Genomic DNA, 24,997 nt, shown 5'->3' on the forward strand with positions numbered 1-24,997 from the left:
CATCCCATTTGTGTGAGTGTGTGTGCATGAGAGAGATCTCATTCTGTACTTAATGAGGATAGCAGTAATAAGGGAAGGAGCGATAGACCAATGCAGTGTAATTTCAGCCAATTCAGGCAGAAAGCAGCTCTATTAGTGAACTATCAGGACTGTGTGTTCCCACTAGAACTCACAAATGGGGAACACAACCATGGTCTGTGGGCAATGTGACCACATACATGTTCTTACATTTCCTTTTCTCACCACTATGTTTGTAAAGCAGCATCAACCATTCACAACAGGACTGGCAGCTGTGGTGTTCAGAGGAGACTGGGGCTGATTGTCACACAAAGATGGTTTTGACTAAAACAAAAACTATTATTGTTTACTAAAATAAATTCATAAAAACACATTTAAATACTGGGAAAAAAATTAACTGAAAATAAAATGTTTATTTATTAATTGATTTCATTTCAGGGTTTACCATTTTATTGCTCCAGGTTTTCAAGGCTCAACTCAATTTTGTTAAGTTGAAATTGAAGTACTTAAATAGCAATCTAATTGAACAAACTAAACCTAATAAGAACTATACAGACATATTGATACTAAAATAATACTGGTTCCCATTAGGGCTGGGTAAAAAAATTGATTTTTCGATTAATCGTTTTTTAAAATGTTCGATTCAAAATCGATTCTCAAAGCCCATGAATCTCTTTTTTTCCATATTTATTTCCGCAAACATTGAACGTAAGATTAGCGTTAATCTAATTACAAATCTTCTCCATTAGATGTCACCCTCTTCTGTGCCTTGTGCGATGTTACCAACGAACCTGTCATTCATTCATTCAGTTTAAAGCAGTGGTTCTCAACCCACGGCCCGTCACGAATTCAAATGCGGCCCACCATATGCTGAACACACACACCACTTTTGCAACTCACTTGAAGAAGTTCAAGCAATTGGAAACGCCATATACTACGCAGCAATCATCCTTAATTGAAGAAATGTGGCAAAACAACTCTGGAGAGAACCTCATATTATTAAATTCGAAAGTGCTTTCCATATTTGGATCAACATAGGCTACATTTGTGAACGCACATTATCTGCAATGTTGCGCGTCAGGTCATGCTCCAATCATTTTCCTCCACAAAAACAGGTAGGCCTTACCTAATCTTGGGGAGTAAATGTTTTTCAAATAATAACTAAATATTATTTGAGTCTTAAATGCATAATGTAGACAGAGTAGGCTATATATGCTAATGTTGGCATTATTATTTTATGTCAGCTGCTATGGCGAAGCAAATCCGGCAGAGCCTTTATCTTAATTCATTTCATTATTGCCAAATACCCATCTTAATTTAGAATTTATCTTAATTAAAAATTTTTAATAAAGACTTGTTTTTATTGGTGCATTGGCCTATTTATATGCTAAACAGCCTATACTTAGGGCTATTTATAGAGTGCTTAGATATTACGATGTTACAGAGGACTTATTTTATTTCTTTGTTCAAACTTCCAAGTGGCCTATTACGTTAGTCGTGTATAAATTATGTTAAACCATGTATAAATGACTCATTCCTGACAAAAGGCAAAAGAGCTGTGCGTGCATACATTTGAATAATGTCGGGTTGTAAATGGGTTGGGCTTTTAAAAAGCTGTCAATCAAAATGTACGTGTAGGGCTCGGGCCGAAATCTGTTGGACTCGGGACATGTCGGGCTTAACTTTTAAGGCCCGATTACAGCTCTAATAGAAAATCGAATCGGAAATCGAATCGAGAATCGAAATCAAATCGATTTGAGAGCTTGTGAATCGAAATCGAATCGATCTGGAACATCTGAATCGATACCCAGCCCTAGTTCCCATGTGACAGTTTACCCCACATAGAATGCAATAATACTGGACGTGTTAAATACTGTAGCTATTTTGTAGTAAGGACTTCAAGTTTTGTGTATACAGACATTGAGTTTTGAATAAAATGTGACAACTTGCCCCAGTCTTTCAAATATAAATTAAAACCTGTGGATTTAATTTATAAAGAGACACGATCCAGCCTGCCCTCCCCAACATTACATAGATAGATATATAGATAGATAGATAGATAGATAGATAGATAGATAGATAGATAGATAGATAGATAGATAGATAGATAGATAGATAGATATTGTTGTTTTTATCAAAAACAGATGCTTCCAAATGTCCCCAAAGGGAGGTTCACTTCTGCTTACAAATGTATGTCTGAAATACAGTTTGCCTACACACACACACACTCTCTCTCTCTCTCTCTCTCTCTCTCTCTCTCTCTCTCTCTCTCTCTCTCTTACAAAGATGTCTGAGGTTGCAGCTGTCACTAGACACACTGATATTAATTACCATTGTGTTGGTCTGACAGCTGAGAGCAGGGGTCTCCAGCCTTTAGCTTTACAGAAAAAAAAGTACAAGCAAATGCACATTTGAAATGACAGCTTGGAAAAGAAATTAAAATTATGATCATAAGGTGATATAAAAAGAAACACCATCATTTTGAACACACTTGACTACATTTAAGTTTCTTGTGATCTTTAAACCCTTTTTATCTTTAATAATTATTATTGACTAAATATGTTATTAATAAATGAATAACAAAATGTTTATATTGTCACATAATCCCCATAATTCCAACTGTTACATCATAGATTTGTTGTAAAATGTATTCAGATGAATACTAGCCTACTGTTATAAAATGTTGTAGGAACATTGTTGAAAGTGTTCAAACTTTAAAAAAATAAATATTTTACGTAGGCCTATCTGTATGTGTATACAGAAAGAGACATTGCAATAAAACTCGGGCAAACATGATTCAGTTAAATATTAAAATACACAAACACATCTATCATACGGGTATAGAGATGTTTATTGAGTACGACGGTTATTAGACGCGAGTTTCTATTAGTCTGAGTGAAAAATGCAAGACTGAGCGAGACATATATTATTAAACCCGTGATGACAGACAATCAATATGCAGGTGTTTGCTATTGTCCCAGACGCCGGTGAAGCCGTCGACGACAGACAAACTTATTGACTTACATGCGGTGTGATAATCCGGTTACAGGCTCCTGCAGTCTGTCAGGTGAAATGAAACGGCGGCGCTCGGAAGATGTTGGTGTTTAAAGTCTCGTGCGTTGAGAGCACCAGGCGAGTTCAGCGTTGTGATTGATGAAAGTCCACGGCATCACTGGCAGCACTGCTGCTTTTTACTAAATTAAGTTTTTATAATTAATTTCTAAAAAAAAAACAAACAAAAAAACACTCCTGTTTTTATGTAGGCCTAAATGTGGCGTAGCCTACTGGACGCGATTCAAACTGTTTAGCGCGAAATTTCTGTTGATACTTCAACGGTCTTGATATGACGTCACACTCCGTGGTGCCTATAATTTAGAACACAAAATCGACGTATAGGCCTAATAAATAATAATAAATCTAAAATGTAAAACAAAAAATACACAGTTCTCTCCTCTTTCATGCAACATTTTTAAAGTTAAATTTTTATTTTTATTTTTTAATTTGGATAAGAAGTCATAACTTATATCGATCTTCTGTCAGTCATACGTCTTTACTTAATATGAAGAATTTACTAAACTTGAACTTCAGGACACAGCCAAATTAAGATAATTCTTAGCATGACATGTGTCTCTGTCCTGCATATCCATGTGTATGGAAATGAATGGAAGAAAAAAGTGTGATGTGACTGTTCCTTCAAGTATGTGTTTAAAAACAGTTTTAGTGGTCTGATTCATTGTGGTTTCATGCCTCACTGTTCAACCATACAGACCATGACTTTTAATAAGCTAATGCGTGCGTGTGTGTGTGTGTGTGTGTGTGTGTTTTAATGACTAATACTAATGCCCCTGCACATATACCCTGAATAAAGTAAACTTAAGTCACAATGCTCCCTTAGTTGTGTGTGAACTTCACTTCCTTAGGTTGCTGTTTTCTTCAAAGGGTTTTAGCTATTATGCTGCCTGCTAAAATACAGTTATATTGTATATTTCAATAAAATGTGTAGAAACAAAATATTCTTTGAATTCTTTCTCTTTATCTCTTTATTTCCTTTTTTTATCTCTCTATCTCTTTATTTCCTATTGTCTTACTTTGTTTGATGTTCAAATTCTTAACTATGAGGTGTGGAAGAGAAAAATTGATTCTAGGTATCATGAAAAGGAACAGTTTTTTTTTTAGATTTAGTCAAAATGTAAATATAATTGATGTCATCATCAGTTCTATTTTCCTATAAGAAATAAACTGGTGTATTTATTCTATGTGACTACCAATTAATTATATTTACTTGTATTACTTGTTGCTTTGTTTGTTTGGTCAACAGAAGTACCCACAAGTGCATCATGTTGAAAATAAGGTCAAAGGAAACCAGATGCACTGCAGATTCCATTTCCTGCCATTGACCTGTCAATACCATCACAGTTTCCACCCTGTAACTCAACATCTACCTCAGTCTCCTCTGTCTCACGTACACAAGAATCATAGTCAATGGTTTTACAGACTTTTCTTTTAAATGGCAAAAGAAACCACAGTATGAATGTTTCAGAATCAAGCCTTAGAAACATTTCTAAGAAATCTGCAAGGCATCTGTACAGCATAAAACTCTTTATTACAAAATTTTTTGCATCTGTCTGGGCATGAAATACAAGTAGTTTTTCATGCGTGTAAGTATGACACATCTTAACTTTAATTAAAGAAAGTCTCATAAAAAAAAGAAGATGATTTTTTTTAAAATAAGAATAAAACAATCAAAAGAGCTTCTATACAAAAAAAAAGGATTAACATCTGCTACCACAATCAAGAGCTTCAACCGAGGGGTTCTAGCATCTGAAGATTAAAATCGCTTCCTCTATTTACAAAAATGAGAGAGAGAATGCAAAATGCAATCCAATGAACTGAACATCAAGTTTGTCTTTATTTTCTGGTTGTCACTCGTCTTCACCCTTCTGTAGATCAAAGTAAGACCAGTAAACAGGCACTTGATACTGTAGAGAGAGAAAGAGAGAGAGAATATTTTCATCAGAATCCTAGAGAATTTAAAGAGACGTGATACAAAAGAGCAGATTTGACACAAAATAAGGCTCAGAAGCGTGTCAGTGAGATCCCACCGCATGCTCTCACAGTGGAACTGCCGATGTTGCTCAGAAATTGTGCTTTATGACATCATACAATTATGTGGGAAGCAAAACAATCCAGAGCTATAACATTTTTAATTCAGAAGATAAAGATATAGCAAGCTACTTGTGTCTACTTGAAACACATTTTATTGTGCCCTGTATTGCAATGCATTATTGTTGATTTGGGTCAAGGGTCCTTCATCTGTTTTGGAATTTGCATTATGCAAATCTTCATATGCATATGTATGAATAATTCAAATGACCTACTACATTTCCCAAAATGTAAATAATACAGAACACACTCCCAGATGTCTTTTTTAATGTTAATACACAGGTGAACCAATTTTATGGATCAAGGTTGAATCACTTTTTGATTTTGTTGAATTAATGTTGATTTGCGACATTGTTTCAACACTTTTTTGACAGAATGAATTTCAGCCTGGCTTATAAGTATTTTGACAACCTTTTTATAACCATTTAGCATTAAATGTTATTTAAAAAAAAAATTTTCAATGTTGAAACTACAGCTGACGTTATTACAACTATTTCAACATTAACGGTCAGCCATGTGTCGACTAAAGCTAAAAGGTTATTATTTTATTTTATTTTATTACAATAAAAATGCAAAATAACCTTATATTAGTGCCGCAATGTGAGTGCGCTGTGCTGTTCAAATAACAAATGCATTTGCACCCATTTGTGCACCCGCGCTGGTCTTAGAAAGAGGTGTATATTTTGTGATTTTGAGGAACTGAAAATAGATTGCACCTTAGATCAACTCAAACCAGGTCTAAAGTCTGGTGCAATATTTTTTCTATGCTATTTTCTTTGCTTACACCTTTGAGTTTTTTTACAAAATAATACACAAGATATAATTTTCAGCATGCAGTAAGCTAGTATTCAATTTCAAACAGAGCCAAACCAACATTTGGCGCCATGGGTGTGTTTAGAAACCAACCAACACATTCATGAAAACAAATTAGTTTAACAAATAGTTCTGCTACAAACATGTTTAGGCTTTATAGATAGACTACGGTAGGAGTTGTATGTTTTTGCATGACACAAAACATATAATTTTGCCATTTTATACCGATTATTTAAACTTCTCATGAGGTCGGAGCTGACTTACCCATTGGAGGGATCCTCGAGAGGAGCCTGTGCTACCGTTCTCTTCCTCCATGTGCTCATGCTCCTCACCTTCACTGTTGGGTGTCTGGTGAATGACTACTCGCTCTGAAGTAAGATACAGACATTGAGATTAAGGGCTACATCCAAATATCTATGATGACAGTTCAAAACCATGCATAATCTTTTAAACCAGATTTTTTATTATAGATTTTTTAATCTAGTAAATATGTTTGTGTAGGTTAATGAATACCAGACTTCTCTCATCTCCAAAACTGATTGCATTTTTTAAGCAGAATTAAAAGGCATGCCTTTCAAACCATACTTTTTATTTTTCTTTTTTTAATTTTTATGACACAGAACCAGACAGCTTACGCTGCCGAATAAGCCACAGAAGTCTATGCAGTATGCATGACAACATGTCTACCCTGCAAGTGGGCAATGTGACAAAACAAAAATATACTGTTCCCGTTATAAACCAACAAAGCTGTCAATACTATAAGTAGCATTGCTTATATCCAGAGATGTTAAAGTCATTGCATGGAAGCTATATCCAGACAACAAAAAACACCTGCAGGAGTGTGTGAGACACAGCCAACTGAAATATTAATGCAAGTAACTCGAGCAATGGCACCACTTCAGAAACCAGATGAAATATTGTAGAAATATATTAAGTAAAATTATAAATGCAAATATAATATATTATTTGTAAAATTAATATTAATACAGACTGCACTGGCCTACAATATGAACATTATTAATATGACATTGTCAGAATAGGAAAACTGACAATTTTGTAAATGTATTATTTATTAATTGCATAGAAAAACATTGATTTTCATGCTGTTAGTGATCCATTCAGAAAGAACTCATGCGACTTGCAGCCCATTATTTAAAACTATTTTTACTAATGCATGACTGCAAAAAATAACAATGTAACATATATATATATATATATATTTTACATAAAAATAAAATAAAATTTAAGTCAGATACAATTTATATATTCTATATTTATATCTATATTCTACACATATATACAAATATTTGAAAATATAATATATTTTTATATTATATAAAAATATACTATTTTAAAAGTAATATTTGGGAATTTTTGTTGCAATGTTTTTTTTATTTATTTATTAGAATAATAACTGTTCCTTTTACAAAGTAACATTAAATATGTTTAAATGAGCTCAACAGTTGCACTTCCTGTGCAGGGGGCCACACGCTACAAAATCTGACAAGTTTTGACATGAAAGACCTGCTCACACAGCAACTTTGTGACATAAGTTACATGATTTTTCATATTACATGAACTTGCATCATTCACTGTACTGTTAGTCAGTGTAAGTTTTGTATTTTTATTTTTAATGTTTTTTATTTGTTTTTGAGTGGTGCTGTTGTTTAGTCAGCTGAAGAAAATGTCCAATTCGTCCAATCCGTGAATGAATAATAAATAGACACACTGGCTGTGATTATAGTATTGAACTGGGAATAACTGGTGTAAAAAGCCTTATAATTCTTAAGGAACTTTTAATGAGTCTAAGCTTTGCAAAAGTACAGCAATACCGCAGACGATTAAAACAGCGCAGCAGCACAAACACACCAGTAATGAGTCTCAGTATTGAAGTGTACCTGATTTTTTACAGGAGTTTCTCATCTTGAACAGACTGAAGACCAAGCAGAAGGTCAGCAGGCCGATGGCAGCAGCCAGAGACAGAGGCAGCAATAATGTTGAAGCGTCTGATGCACTGTGTGGACTCTGAGTAGGTTGAGACGGGTCAGAAACTTCAACAGAAGAAATAGACTGAATTAGTTGAACTGAAATTATGTTGTATGATTTTAATAATGGTGGTATTTTAGTATTTGTAATTTTATTGGGATTTGTAGTAAAAAATTATATTGTGAAGGAAAAATCTTACCAGTCACCGTTTTGTTATCTAGTATGCCATTGACATATGTTGTTTCTACTAGATTGTCATTGACAGTTATGACTGTTCCACTACCATTCTCATGAACCAGGAATGGTATGTCTTTAGTCACTTCACAAACATAATGACCTGAAGCATTTTTAAGTATGTTTATGAGGTTCAGAACTGTACAGTTCTGTGTTGTATGTTCTTGAGTATCCTGCTTTTGTTTTGTATTTTTGAAGTACCAAGCAACTTTAACATTCTGTATGGTTTCATTCCAGCAGCAGCTGATTCGAGCAGATTGTCCTTCATTCACAGTGATGCTGGATGGACTCTGAATCACAGACAGATCCTCACTTGAATCTGTGAGAAAAGATTAACACACACAAAACACATCAACGTTTTCTTTTATTATCTTGTGGCTTTGAAGACTTTTCTGTTACTCAAACTGTTAGTATTTAAAAATAAAAAAATAAAAACTGGTACTGGTCTTTTCTTTTTTTTTACTAGGACATTATTCAGCAATTTTACAGATATTTCCGTTAACCATAAAACATAACGCAATGAAGTCCATAATTTAAAATACAGGTAAAACATGCATAAAAAAAAAATACTTGCCCTATTTTAAAGGATTTCTTTCTTATTAACAGTGCATTTAACATTGTAGAAAAAACAAGAAATACATACATATAATATGTAAAAACAAAAAAAAATTGTAAAAAAAATTTAAATATTGAATTCTTAAAAATTAAAAGATTCAATAATATCTGTTATTGAGAATTTTGTTATTGAGAATTTTGATAAGTTTGTTGAGACCCACTATAAGAAAACATCTCTTTAAAAATTAAAAAAGCCTGTCACGATGGTGCAAAACCGCTGGTGAGAATCTGAAATAAAACCATATCATGGTGTGAAAAAAGAAAAGAACATTGTAACAAAATTGTTTTTAAATGATGTCAAAAATAATGGGTGATAATTGTGAAAAAATATAAAGACCACGATGTCTATCTCTTATAAAAGCTCTAACAGATCACATTAGTCTAATCAAGTCAAAGTAGGCCGCTTGTTGTTCACAGTATGTTCTGTTTATGCCTACAAAAGTTACCGAGTGACTTAGCTAGTTTAAAATTTTTTTTTTTTAACAATTTATGAGAAAATCTTCCACCTTTCTTAGTAGTAATAGTACCTTTTAATTTATTATATAGCTCTACCTTATAAAACATATGTTTAAATAACGACAACAAAGAATAATGATTTTTCTAAATCGATCAACAACATGGCAGAAAAAAATAACCATATGCTCTAATTATACAACTAGACAACTCTTCAGAAGTGTTTATTAAAATAGTCCAAAATGCTACAAAAAATGTCTCCTGATGAGCATCCTCTCACAGCTCTGCAGACAGTTGATTTGCTTGATTTTGTACTATACAGAACAGTCTCCTGGAGCATCTGTGCTAGGTTTTCATTCAGGAAGGAGTTTCGAGTGGCACTTACCTCTGAAACAAAGGTATGACACGAGGAGTCCACACAGGAGTCTGGAGGAACACTTCATTTCTGAGCATCTGTAGAGAATCTGGACTCTACTTTCCTCCCACATCACAACCTTTCACACGCATGACACTCTCGTACTCGCAGAATTTCACCCCCTCCCAACGCAACTAATTTTGTCACAGCGAAGCCTAAACCACAACACTGATCTCGCTTTCGATTTACCAAAGACACAGATAAACAATCATATACACAATCCCACAATACATACAATCAGACTAAAAGATTCATGCACGCACAATACATATTATACAGTATTTCATCTACTTTTAGAATTCAGTGTAAATCAATGCAAATCCATTATGAGTCTGCAAACAGGCAATTACGCAGGAAGTGGCATCATAGGCCTGAACAACACACCCATAACACCATTTCCTGTGTGTGTCACAGAGCTGAAACAATGCCGCCCAGAACAGAAACAGTCACTTCTTCAGCATCAGTCATTAGATGTGGCTTCTTATCAGTGTTCACAACAGATTCAATCTTGTTTTTTTCATCATCATGCATTGGAGATGTGCCTCGTTCAGTGTCTACAACTACATCAATCTGTTTTTCTTCATCTTTTTCTTCTTCTGTTGTAGCAGTAACCTCAGGTTTCTGGTTGTTAACAACCATCTTTTTCTCTTGTTCAGGAACATTCACACTTCGTTTAGCCTCTTCAGTTTCACTCCTCTGTGTCTCTCCAGCTTCCAGGTCTTCATCTGGTCTTTCTCCTGACTCTACAGCATGCTCCACTGTTTCAGATTGAAAAGAAAGAAAGAAAGAAAGAAAGAAAGAAAGAATTAAGTTACTTATTAAAATCGAATCTAAGGGAATTAACGTTTACTTTGAACAAACAGTTTGAGGAAAAACTCAAAATGTGATGAAAATTGACTCACCCACAAGCCATCTAAGATGTAGTGATTGCTCACCAGTGGATCCCCTGCAGTGAATGGGTGCCGTCAGAATGAGAGTCCAAACAGCTGATAAAAACATCACACCACACTCCAGTCCATCAATTAATGACTTGTGAAGCGAAAAGATGAATGTTTCTAACAAATAAATCTATCATTAAGATATTTTTACTTCTATCCATAAAGTCCTCTATCTGAAATAATGATTTCTCCAGTTAAAAAGTCAGGAGAGAAATCTGCACAAATCAAGCAACGTTTACAAGTGAAAACAGTCCAAAACAGTTATAAACAAATGTATTGGTGGGTTTTGATGTGAGAAGACAACAGGTGATGGACTTTTGAAGGAAACATTATTATGGATTATGGACTTTTCAGTTCAAGTGCATAAATACTGGACTTATTTCTCATAATACACAGCTTTTCACTTTACAAGACATTAACTGTTGGTCTGGAGACATGTGGATTACTTGTGAATTATTGTGATGTTTGAACTCTCATTCTGATGGCACCCATTCACTGTAATGCTAATTATTTCCTAATCTGTTTTGAAGAAGAGTTACATCTCTACATCTTTGAAAGTCTGAGGATGAGCACATTTTCATGATTTTTATTTTTTGGGTGAACTTTTCTTTTAACTACTTCTGTTCTGTGGTACAAAACAGTATTTTTAATTTACCACACTTTGTCATAACACAGAGACAAAAATATACTATTAGTGCTCATGCATGACAACAAACTGTCTGAGATATTGTTAGAAACTGACCTCTAGCCACAAATTCATACACCACTGCTTTGGTTTTAAAAATCTGAATATTCTGTCAAGTATTTCAGAAAAAAATAGTATTATTAATAATAAATCTTATTAAATATGTCTGTAATGAAATGTATTTGTAATTAACAGTAGACCTTTCAAGATAAGAACTCAGAGGTTGTTAAATTGTGACATTAATTATCTTTATTGATTGTTTTTGCATGAATTATGTTTCTAATCATCATCTTTTGAGCATTATTCTTGCATCATCTGGGATTTTTGTTTAATCATTGGAAAGCATTCTGGAATTCTGGGATTCTTAGGATGCATTTGATAACCATGAAAGGTGTTAATTATACTGTACCTTTATCAGTTTTCACATTTATTTTTTGTTTCAGAATAAATGTTGTAATTAAGTTTGAATTAAATTCTTCATCACAGAGCTGGTCTGTTTGGTTAAAGACTAAACAAACTGCTAAAGTATATTGTGAAGTTTGTGTTGAACAGTAACCTGGTCTTGACGCTGTGACTTGTTTTTTGTCCCTGTTTAGGTAAAAGAACGCCACCAGCAGACAGATGAAGGGCAGACTTCTGAAAATATATATGAGTACAACATCCCGCGAACTACCTGTAGAAAACAATTAATCTTTTTAAGAAATTTTACAAAAACATAGAACCTACTCAAGAGTCTTTGTAGTTTATTTGATGCACATCCTACTTTTATGAGAGAATTTAAGGGAATTCTACAAAAGAGGAAAGCCTAACTCAGGCCTGGGAGTCACTAGACGATTATCAAATCTTAACTGATTTTGTAACCATGGTAGATCACAGATATGAAGACAGTTTCAACTGATTTTTAGCCTTATAATCCTTTAAAAAATTAATAAAAAATTGGGTTTGGGTTCATCATTGATGTTTCTATACTATCAGAAAAAAGGTAAACAAGCTGTCACTGGGGTGGTTCCTTTTCAAAAAGTATTAATATGAAACTTTAAGGAACCAATCTTCAACCTTTGGAGGTAAATAAGGTGCACCTTTTGAAAAGGTACCTTACATTTGTACCTAGACTGTACAAATGAAAAACCAGTTCCTTTAGATTAACAAATTACTGTACATTGAACTTTTACATCTAAGATAAAAAGCATCAATATTCATATTAAATCTTAATTTTAGGATCCAAATAATGATAGTTCTCACCTTCTGGATTTGTCTGGACATCTGGTTTTACTTTAATGAGAAATTATAATGACGATTATTAAATTAGGAAACTATTATACATTTAAAATATTATTAACATATTATGCACTTTTATTAGACACAGACAACAGAGACTGACAAAAAAACATTGAGAAACCCAAATCATCCACATGATCCCTGACTCAACACATCCAGACAACACGGACTAACTTCTACACAGAACAATATGTTTTCAGTAACATGTTATACTCACCCCCTGCCGGGTTTGAAAGTGTGTGAACATTGACTGTAACACAGCAGATAAATTGGATTATCTCTTTATGCAACAGTCTTAAAATCTGATATTGCTTAAATTACATTATGTTGCATGTCTTCCAACAGCAACACCAATTTTATTGGATTAGAATTGTGAAACGATCTCAGTTGCTGAATGAATGAGCATACAGTGATGTTTTGATTTCCTCATTTTTTATTTTTTTCATCTTAGAAATATTGCCAGACTACGTTCAATGCTGTCTTTTCCTGTTGCTGAGAGGTTGATTAACACATTGGCTCCCTGTTAGTTTTAGGGTTGATTTTAACATTTTGATGCTTACTTACAAGGCTTTGCATGGGTTGGCACCTCAATATTTGTCTGAGCTTTTAATTCCTTCTACTTCAACACATGACCTTTGCTCATCTGAAACTGGCCGTTTAAATGTTCCATTAACTTGTTTAAGATTGATGTGAGATTTTTCTTCATTAGCTCCAAAACTGTGGAATTCTTTAAGATAAGGCAAGCTAAAACTCTTAGAATTTAAAAAAAAAAAATAATAAAATTGGGGGGGGGGTAGCTTTTAATTAAAAAATTTATTATTTATTTTTAAAATTGTTTTATTTGTTGTTGTTTTGATTTGTATTTCTTTTCATATTTTTGCTTGTTGTATTATTTTATACAGTGTATTATTTGTTTTTGTTCAGTGCTTTGAGATACATTTAAATACATTTTTGAATTAGCAGACACTTTTACCCAAAGCCACTTACAGTGCATTCAGACAAATTATTATTATTATTATTAATCACTTTACAAACATAACCACCTACATTTTATTTATTTGGGAATTTTAGAATAAAAGGCACGTTTACTTCCAGACTACTTTTATTCCAGCAGCAGATGATCTGAATGAGTAATGGTTGTCTTTTAGCTTTTTAATAACTTACCAGTTGTTGTCGTTTCTACTAGATTGTCACTGACAGTTATGACTGTTCCACTACCATTCTTCCTATGCAGGAATGGTATGTCTTTAGTCACTTCACAAACATAATGACCTTAAGCATTTTTAAGTATGTTTGTGAGGTTCAGAGCTGTGCAGTTCTGTGTTGTATGTTCTTGGGTATCCTGCTTTTGTTTTGTATCTTTGATGTACCAAGCAACTTTAACATTCTGTATGGTTTCATTCCAGCAGCAGCTGATTCGAGCAGATTGTCCTTCATTCACAGTGATGCTGGATGGACTCTGAATCACAGACAGATCCTCACTTGAATCTGTGAGAAAAGATAAACACACACAAAACACATCAACGTTTTCTTTTATTATCTTGTGGCTTTGAGGACTTTTCTGTTACTCAAACAGTGACTATTTAAGACAACGCAAAACAAAACAAAAATATGTGTACTGATAATTTTTTTTGCCAGAAAATTATTCAGCAATTTTATAGACAATTCTGTTTACCCTCTGAAACACAGAGATATTGACTGAAACCTATGAAAGAATTGATAAACAAACCTTTAACATTAGCATTCATTCATGATCAATATTTCTGACTACATTTGATATTTAGAAAAATTTTTTGCTGTAGGAACCTCTACAGAAGCTTACAGTACAATAAAGTTTGTCTTAGTATTGGATGAAAAGTGAACTAGAGATGTGATTGGAGCATATAACGCAATTATGTTCCATAAATTAGCCCTAGTTTATTAATAACAAAACACTGTACTGCTACTGTAAATTGTAAAACAGAAATATCAATATCTTCCTAATACTAGCAGTATATAATTCATTGCCTGGCCAAAAAACAAGTCAATGTTTGGATTTAAATGAGCAAATACTTTAGAGTCTCGGCTTGGATTATTATTGCAGTGATTAATACATTTCTGGCATGTTATGTGTTTGCAAATATTCTAACCATGACCAATTCAGTGCATAACTTTTCATTTCTAAAACAGCCATGTTGGAAGACAATGTCCATATTTCAGGATGAAAATGATGATTTATCAGGCTCAAATTGTGAAAAACTGGTTCAGTAAGCATGAGGAATCATTTTCATATATAAACTGGCCACCAAAGGGTCCTGAACTTGAACATATTGAAAGTTTTTAGGATGTGCCATAGTCGACTTTTCAGAGTGGTTTGACTTTCCAACTCTCAATAACAGATATCACCCAAAAATGAACAACTCCTGATGGAAATAAACACTGTGATGTTGTATAAGGTTGTCAAAACAATGCCATGATGAATGCACACTGTTATCAAAGCTAAAGGGGAGCCAATGACATACTAGAGAGTGTGACATTTATTTTTATTTTTTTGGACAGGCAGTCCAAATGTGAATACAATTCATTTAGATACATTCAAAGCCAACAAAACCTAACTACACTTGATAGTTAATGCTAATTCTCAGTGCATGTGAACAAGCACAGCTTTTGATTTTTAATAATATTTTTAATAATATAATAATATTTTTAATAATGTTCCTGTAGCTCAATTGGTAGAGTACTGGAACACATGACGTAAAAATTGATAGCCTGAATGCACTGTATATCGCTTTGGATAACAGCGTCTGCCTAATTCCTAAATTTAATTTAATTTAATTGAATAATGCATTAGTAAATGTTGGAATTAACATTAGCTAAGATTAATAAATGCTGCAGAAGTGTTGTTCATTATCAGTTCATTTTAATGTATTTAACTGATACTTTAAAGTGTTACCAAAAACATATGATAAACAGAAGGCAGTATGTAATATAAAAAAAAATGACTTTGCATGAATTATGACTAATTAACATGTATAGACAGATCACAAAGTCAAAATGCCATCAGGGTAACATAACAAATGATAAACGCTACCTTAACAAAGACACCTTAAACCCAAGATAATAAAAAAGAGACACAAAATTATTAAACTAACTAGTATTTTGAGCAGGTGTGTAGACTCGATGTGGCTCTTACCTCTGAAGAAAATGAAGGACAAAAGGAGCCCAGAGATCAGAGGGCAATAGAGCTTCATTTCGAAGCGTTTATTCACAAATCCAACTAACTGTCACACTCGCTCACATTAAAACACTGATCATGACTTCCTCAGTGTCCGTGTGCCCAAAGCTTTATCTGACGCAATCTGCACCCTCTATTTCACTTCTGTCTACTAGGTAAAGGTGAAGTGTGAAGAATCTGGTAGATCATCGTTAACCAACAACACCGTTTGTTGTTCTCAGTATTCTCAAACTGGATCTAACTTTACCCAGTTCTTACAATAAACTGCTGTGTAACTCAGCACTACTGCTTTGATTTGATTTGATTAAAAAAAAGTTTAACATCAGATTAAAAAATAAAAGTAAAAAAATATAAACTATGTATTTTATAACTAATCATTCTGATGTTGATGGAATATGTTTTGCAGTACTTTACAGTGCAATTAAACTATGCAAAATAAGCATGACACAATAAATGGATGCAAAGGTAGTTTGCAAACGTAATGATGATATTTTAGTGTCCTGTAAAGTTCAACATATCAGTTTAACTAACTGACATTCTTAACGTTGACCTCCAGAATGGCTCTAAATGCATGCTGGGCACTTCATTGAAACACATTATGCTCTCCTGTCTGCAGTCTTTGCGTGTTAATGAAGTCATCTGCAGAGTTTGCTTTGGTTCTGGTCCTTCAGCACTGCTGTGTGCACTGATGCACCAGTGATGAAGAATGAGTGCTGGCTTGACCATTACTGCTTAAATAAAATAGCAGATGCATGATATCCTGAATTATATGAGTTAGTTATCGACCGAAGAGAAAACGATGCTGTGAACGAACAGCATTTAAACAACAAATTCGATATATGATTTTATGACAACTTATAACATATTTGTGCATATATTTAAATTAATTCCAATATTTGTTTCCTCAAACTGACACTTATTCCACAAGACCATCCAGATCGAGCTCTAAATTGTTTTATCTTAGCTTCATCCATTTGATACAAACTTGCCAGGAAGTGGACACTAACCACATCTTGCTAAACAGGAAGTTCATCAGTGACTGAGTGGGCTTTTGGTTGTCTATCATCTGTTATGTATGTCTTTTAAAATCTTTCAAGCTGAAGGTTGCTGTAGGGAGACTCATTTCCAGTTGTTTTCAGTTAGTCCAGTTCTGATTAAAAGGCTGAATTTATTACAGTTAAAATAATATTATTGTGAAATATTATTAGAGTTTAAAATAACTGCTTTCTATTTGAATATATTATAAACTATAATTTATTCCTGTGATGCAAAGCTGAATTTCCAGCATCATAACTCCAGTCTTCAGCGTGATTCTCCAGAAGTCATTCTAATACGCTGATTTGATATTCAAGAAACATTTATTAATATTGAAAACATTCTTTTAACAATTTTCAAAAAAAAAAAATTCACCATTTAAAAAGTATATACATTGAAAAACAATTTAAACCATATGAATATGATTATATTTTAGTACCATGATGTGTATATCTCATTGTGTACCATCTGAAACCATGACTGTGGCTTCCGACAGCTTTGTAAGCCCAAAAAATGCCCTTTCACTCACTAAATTCCCAAAACAACAACAAAAACATCAAAAACACACAGATTTTGTATTTCTTTTTGGAATTGATTAATCATATAGGTGATTGGATATTGCACAAATTATGTTTTTTTTTTTTCTGATTCAAAACCTTAGGTGTATAATCTCAGATCAGTAAGGCAGATGATCGATCAGTTCCAAAAGCAAATACAAAACCTGTGCTAATTGAAAGATTTGATGATAATATAGTTTAACTGAAAGGTATTCAAGCAATTGTTTTTAAAAGCCTGGTTATTTTTGACCAGGAACAGCAAATTAGGTAAAGGTTTTTCAGCACAGCAAGGGTTAAATGTACTTAAACAGTACTGAATATGAAAGACTGATAGATGAAAGACTGACAGTATGAAAGATTGCTTATTCAGTTTTTAATTTTGCTGAATCCTTAAACTTAAATTAAATTTCAGATTTTTAAATGGCGGATTTTCAATGCAATTCTTCTGAACCCCACTCTATGTTTATGAGCATTAAATCATCTTTTCCTGTCATCTTGTACACCTTATATTAAATTATTATGGCCTTTCCATGCTTTTTTTAACCTTGGGCTTCCTGTAAGAACATGACAACAGCATCCTGACATGAAATCATCAATGCAGCACCTCACAGCAGTTTAACTTTGAGAAGAAGCAGAAGACGATGATCTCATCTTCAAGTCAAGAACGTTCATATAGACATATATGTGTAGCAGGCTCTTACACTGTCTCCTAGCAACCAGAGCGCCAGAGACGGAGACGGATTCCTCAGACGCTTCATGGGTGTTGGGTGTCTGATCATGGCAGTTAAATGTTGGCTAATTGAATTGTGTTTTTTTTGCTGAGCACTTTCAAGGCCTGACGCTGCATTTGAGCTCGCATCTCACAGCTCGAGTGCTCCCAAAGACTAGACCGTTTAATTCAGTTCAGATCCATTCTGAGAGGCCTTATGGATATGACAAACCATCATGTGTTACTGTAACACTCACTGATTCTCACTGAGATTCTGGTAACAGAGATGAGCATATTTTTAAAAATATAGAGTGACCGAGCTAAATGTAATCAATAAAACAAAATAAATATCAAGCAAATATCATTTGCTAAATATCAATAAAGCAAAACATTGCTGCAGACACTGTTTTAGACATTCATGCTCTTTATGTCAACATGACATCAAACTAGACCCTGTTTATTTGATATTGTACACAATTCATTATTTTTCATTCTGAAGAAAATGTTGTTGTTGTTTTTTTTCGTAATCTTTTCCCAAAATGACATCAGGAAATATATCTCAATTTGTCTCAATAAATGTATAGTCTTTAAAATCACTGTGAAATCAACATTTTTTATACACGTTATTTTTGTATTTGTGAGATGCTAAAATAGAGTACAGTATCTCAAATAGAAGTGTTTATTAATATTTTGAATCAGTTTTTTATATATATTTTGTTTTCATGTTTTATTTTAAAGTTTTAGTTTTAGTTTTAGTAGTTTTTGTTGTCTGATTTCATTATTTTAAGTAAGTTTTGTCTTTTAGTTTTTATAAAATTTATTTCGTTTAAAATTTTTGGGTATTTTTAAACTGAATTAAAATGAGAAATGTTTCTTTGGCAACTAGCTGAAATGAAATAAATAAATAAATAAATAAATAAATAAATAAATATATTTATTTATTTATTTATTTATTTATTTATTTATTATTTTATTTATTTATTATTTTATTTTTTCAGTTAACGTTAATTTCATTTCAAGTAACTAAAATGTTTTAAAATGTTTTAAGTTTCAATTTAAGTTAATTATAATTACCCTAAAATAAATGTATTTGTGCACGATTCAAGTGCATTCCTATAAAAATATTTTAAAAAATTATAAATAAAATTAAAATGGATTACTTTCTCTACTGATGTAATCAAGGACCCGTGGGTAGAAGAAATATTGATATTTCATAATTTTATTCAGTAATATCACAGCCTTACATGTTTTAACTTCATCAAATGACAATGTGCAAATTAAAGTCCTATTAATTCTCAATGAATGCTGAATATCAAAGCTGAATTTGTTGCGAATGCCGTTTCATGTTTGAATTGTGTAAACGGGCTCAAAAGCTGATGTTAGGTTGTTTGTACACATCTTTTCACCCTGTTTAATTGTTTCCCTGTCCTGCTGTTTGCGAATCTGCTTATAAATTATTCACACAACTTTAGGGGGAACGTCTCCCTTGAAGGACATTGCGTGAAAAAGAAAATCAGCTTGGGAAAACGAAGTGTATTTTCATTAATTCCCAATGTGAAACTCCACAGAGATGTTTGAGTCAATGCCAAACTTAAATTATTTGGACAACATTAGACTAACTACAGATGTTAATGTCATTTTTCGTGCCCATGCAAAACTCATCACAATAATGCTAGAAGATCTCTAAGAAGTCTCAAACAGGAAGTGTGTACACAGGTCATTCCTTTACAGCACAGGACTGATGTTGCCCGTCTGAATGAACTTCCCGCCTCTATAACCTCCACCTTTGAACTGCTGAACTCTTTGATATGAACACATTTACTTTCATTTCCTCTCTCGCTCAGTGTCTGTGCTAGTAAAGTAAGAATAACAAATATCATTAAGCTCACACACACAGATGTTCTCCACAAGGTGATTTAGATTCCTGCTTAGCACTGCTTTTACTGTCATAATATTAATTACTGAACAGCTACAAACACAACATCACCTGACTCTTACTGTAGTCATGGATACTAATACAGCATATTCAGCAACATCTAACACATAGAACATATAGAATTAACCGAAGTGGAACAATATAGTTCTTTATATCAGATTTACATCCTGCAATCACACTCACACACACACACACACACACACACACACACAGCTGTTGATGAAGTCCCACAGGGAAAGAATCTTTTGGGATGCATTCCTTTGTAAGTTTGATTTTAATCCATCTCAGAAACTTCCACATTCACATTACATTAAAGCAGTATTTCACCCATTTACTCACCCTCAGGCCATCCAAGATGTAGATGAGTTTGTTTCTTCAGATTTTGAGAAATGTAGCATTGTATCGCCTCCTCACCAATGGATCCTCTGCACTGAATGGGTGCCGTCCAAACAGCTGATTAAAACATCACAATAGTCCACAAGGAATCCACAGCACTCCAGTCCATCAGTTCATATCTGGAGAAGTGAATAGCTGCATGTTTGTAGAAATCTATCAAGACATTTATAACTTCAAACTGTCGCTTCTGTCCAAAATGTAAGTTCATAATTCATAATAAAGCTGCCAGCACTGAAAATCTCCTGTTGTCCTTTCACATCAAAATCTGTTTTGGACTGTTTTTTGCCTGTAAACGGTGCTTGATCTGTGCATAATTTCTCCTGATTCTGCTGAGACAACTTTTTCACTGGAGTAATCAATTTATGGATAGAGAACTCATATTTTGTCCAGAAGCAATAGTTAGAAAGATCTTAACGATGTAATTGTTTCTTAAAAACTCACAACCTTCCACTTCACAAGATGTTAACTGATGGACTGGAGTGATGTGGATTATTGTGATGTTTTTATCAGATGTTTGGTCTCTCATTCTGACGGCACCCATTCACTGCTGAGCATCAATTGATGAGGAAGTGATGGAATGCTACATTTCTCCAAATCTTATGTAAAAACTCATTTGCATCTTGGATGGCCTGAGGGTGAGCATCAGCAAATTTTGTTTTTTGGATGAACTATTCTTTTAAAACTGAGATTTTTCAAACAAGAAGAGGAAGAGGAGCAAACTGCTCATTAAACAATTATTATCACGTGAACACCACTATCATTGCTTTTGAGAGCCTGATAACAGCTCTAGATCTATTTCTTTAAGATGCTCACTCTTTCCTGCTTTTAATACTGATTCAATTTCAGGGGTATGCACGTGGATAAGACCATTAAACCTTATACCGACTCCCCGTAATGTGGAATTGTATATGGAGTCGTGAACTGAATGTGAAATATAATCAGTGAAACCAAAGAGGCTTGTTCTTCTTGCAGCTGAAAGGTGATTTTAATGTGTTAATGGTTTCATATTCAAAGACAGGAGAACAGTGCCCCCTGTTGGTGAATACTCAACATACAGGTTCAGAATGTCAACATACAGATCTTCCAGCACTGTGACAAAAATTAGCTTACAAATTGTAAATATTGTATTTAATTTTAGTTAATTAATAGTTAATAATAGAAGTATTTTCTGAAAATCAAAATTGCAGATAAAAAAAAAAAAAAACTTTTGGCCTTGAAATTGAATAATGAAACGAAATAGAGAACAAAACAGCTCATATTATTTGGTGTACTGGAAAAGGAAGGTCAACAAGAGCACATCGCAGTGCATTGTGGGATGCGGTGATGATCTATCAGTTTCACAGCACAAACAGCAGCATTTAACTAAACTATGTTTCTGAGAACATTAGTGAAAGATGACATAAAAAAAAAAAATCACTGAATTGTTTCTCTTTTTCAGTTCAAAACAAACCGACTAACTGAAATGAATCGTATGCTTCCCAGTGCTAACCAACTGTTCTTCATCACTTTGAAACAGACACTAAAAAAATGGCTGAATCATTTCTGTGGCACATGATGGAGCACGAAAATCCCTCATGCCTGAAAATTCGAGTGTAATGGCCGGATATCTGTCTCAGCAACACACTCGTTATCCTCAGCAATGCTGCTACGCTCACACTGACCAGTCTCATCAAGAACACTTTACCCATAGTTCCCTGCTGTGTGTGTGAGGTTTATTCTGTGATGTGAGGGTGAACAACAATAAACCACCGTCTTTTGCCAAACATGGGTCATTGCAAAGCAGCTGCAAGTTCCTTAAAATAAAGTTACAGTTTTGTCACTGAAAAGCATACGATAAATGGGTAACACTTTACAATATGATTCCATTTGCTAACATTAGTTAACATGCATTAGCAATAAAAATACTTCTAAAGAATCTACTAATCTTAGTCGGTTAATTTCAACATTTACTAATGCATAATTAAAAATCGAAAGTTTCATCTGTTTTACTATTTAATGGACTAACAATAAACATATTTACTTTTATTAACTAATATAAACAAAATACTGTAATAAATGTGTTGGTCACTCTTTATTAATATTAGTTAATGCATTAATGTTTAATGAAACCTTATTGTCTTCTATATTCAAAAATAATTAGTCTTAAAAGCGAGAATAAATGTTTAAATATATTATAAAAGAATAATTTTCTTATATTTTATATAGTGATATTTAATTTCACTGCTGTACCCACATTTTAAACATTAAGCGTGTTTTGTTTAATAAATACAGACATTTATAAAAGTAGGTAACACTGTTAACATTATTAACATTAGGTTTTTATAGTCAACAATAAACAATAAACATTTTGATGCATTTATTTAAAATGTTAATGTTATTTCATTAAAAAACTACTGTCCATAATGAATTCATGTTTGATTCAATCTAAACTTAATATACAATTTAAAATCTTAACCAATGTTAACTAAACCTTATAGTAACCTTTTACCAAATAAAGTGTCCTCTATATTCTAAGTCTTAAAGCCAAGCATAATAATATTTAAAATGTATTTAAATCTATTTAAAAATATGCTTGCATGTTTTATATAGTTATTAATATTTAATTTCCTTGCAACACCCATATTTTAAATACTTGGCATGTTTTATTAAATCCGAATATTTATATTAAAATATTTAGATAACACTAACAACTATAATACAATAGTTAATGCAGTAGGTTTGATTAACTAAAACTAAACAACAATTTTACAGCATTTATTAATCTAGGTTCATGTTAATTTATAAATATACTACTGCTCATTGATAATTCATGTTGGTTCATAAACATGAACCTATTATACAATTTTAATGTTTAAAAAATATATCAGCATAAATGAACATTCGAGACACTACCCTAGAAAATAAATGTTTTAAATCCACAATTCATAGTTATTTCATGACACCTAATGCATTCATTAATGTTAATATATTAAACCCAGTATTATTAAGTGTATAAATGAAAATACAAAGTCAAAGTTGTGTGTCTTTTGAAGTTTGTGTGAATAAAACAAACTTTGACTGGCTTTGATTAAGCTGTGTGTGTGTGTGTGTGTGTGTGTGTGTGTGTGTGTGTGTGTGTGTGTGTGTGGCATGTGCCCAACTGCAGGGTCAAACACACACATAGGATGAATTTATTCAAAAGGCATATTAACAAAATCTCCGGGTTTACAGGGACCTTCTGTCTGCAATAAATCACTCCAAAAACATCTATAATCTAAAGACAATTATCAGCAAGATAAATCTGCTGCCGTTGAAAACTTTGGGTCATATTTCATCAGGGGAAACTGGCAGCTCAAACCACAGGGAAACAAACTTGTTTATCTGATTTAGTTCATCGGACATTACTTATTTTGTTTCCCTGTCAATCCTTCACTTTCCACTCTTTTCTCATCATCAGTAAATCAATGGTAATGACGCTCCTGTGCAATTCCTTCATTTTCCCTCACCCTTACACCTCACTTGAATACTAACATGTTCATTTCAATAATCATCACCTTCATCGCTCTGCTTAAAACGTCTCTCTTTCTTCCTCATTCGTTTCACTGATTGACGTTCAGATAAAGGATGAGAGACAAGGGCTGGTTGGGACACTTTACATTCTTTGTTGAATCTCTCGTGGAATAATCATTAAAGGAACAGTGCACCCAAAAATAAAACTAGTATAATACTATAAATAGTATTTTCTTGCAAAACATACTCCAATACATACTTAGTTCAAAATCATTTTTATGGTATACATTAATCAATTTTGGATATTAAGCACATTAAGTGTGTTTTGACAGACTGATTACTGTATGTCTATGAGTAAAATGCTACTTTACTCTAATTAGTAAATTTAATGTGTGTTGGGTCGGTTTGTGTGCATGGTTAATAAATGAAGTGCAAGTGTGAGTTATCCAGCAGGAAAGAAGAAATGAATATGCAGGTGCTGCAAACGTATAAAGCCACATTCAGCTCTAAATAACTCAGTCAAAATGATCAGAGAAAACGAGCAGACGAGTGACACTGTGTAGGTGCTGTAGGCAGACAAGAAGAGACAGCAGGTTAAATTATAATGACAGCGAAACCCATCTGAATCATCAATCTGAAAATCACACCCTTTCTGTCTCCAGCTCTTTTCCTCCCACACATGCACACAAATACTTTCACGATTCACGCACATGCAAGATCCCAATTTTACATATCTTTCATATAAAACTTTTAAACAAAAGATAGCTACATTAAAACAAAAAATAAAATAAAAAAATAAACATGTCCCTAGATAGTTAATGTGAACTACAACACAGCTGCGGTTACTCTGCTAAGACACCTCTTTGAATTAAAAGTGATGAAGAGAGGTGAATCATACTGTGTAATTGTTTTCTGGAATGAGAAAACAGCCGGTCTGCCTTGATTCTCACACTAGTAAACAGCGCCACCATGTGTCGCCTACAGACTGCTGCTCCATCCACAGAATACAACAATAGCTATACTAAAACTCATTCAGAACAATTGTAATAAATAACTGAAATTA

At 33.2% G+C, this 24,997-nt stretch overlaps 1 protein-coding gene across 1 annotated transcript; it reads right to left on the minus strand.

Moving 5' to 3' along the window:
* Positions 1 to 7,875: 7,875 nt before the first annotated feature.
* LOC113095291 (uncharacterized) lies at positions 7,876 to 10,688 on the minus strand. The gene is made up of 4 exons (XM_026260867.1): positions 10,600 to 10,688; positions 9,668 to 10,455; positions 8,180 to 8,533; positions 7,876 to 8,045 (listed from the first exon to the last, which is right to left on the minus strand). The coding sequence occupies exons 2-4, from the start codon at positions 9,768 to 9,770 to the stop codon at positions 7,876 to 7,878; spliced, it is 627 nt and encodes a 208-aa protein (XP_026116652.1). The 5' UTR covers positions 9,771 to 10,455; positions 10,600 to 10,688.
* Positions 10,689 to 24,997: the final 14,309 nt, after the last annotated feature.

This window comes from Carassius auratus, unplaced genomic scaffold, assembly GCF_003368295.1.
Source record: "Carassius auratus strain Wakin unplaced genomic scaffold, ASM336829v1 scaf_tig00215652, whole genome shotgun sequence".
Lineage (NCBI taxonomy): Eukaryota > Metazoa > Chordata > Actinopteri > Cypriniformes > Cyprinidae > Carassius > Carassius auratus.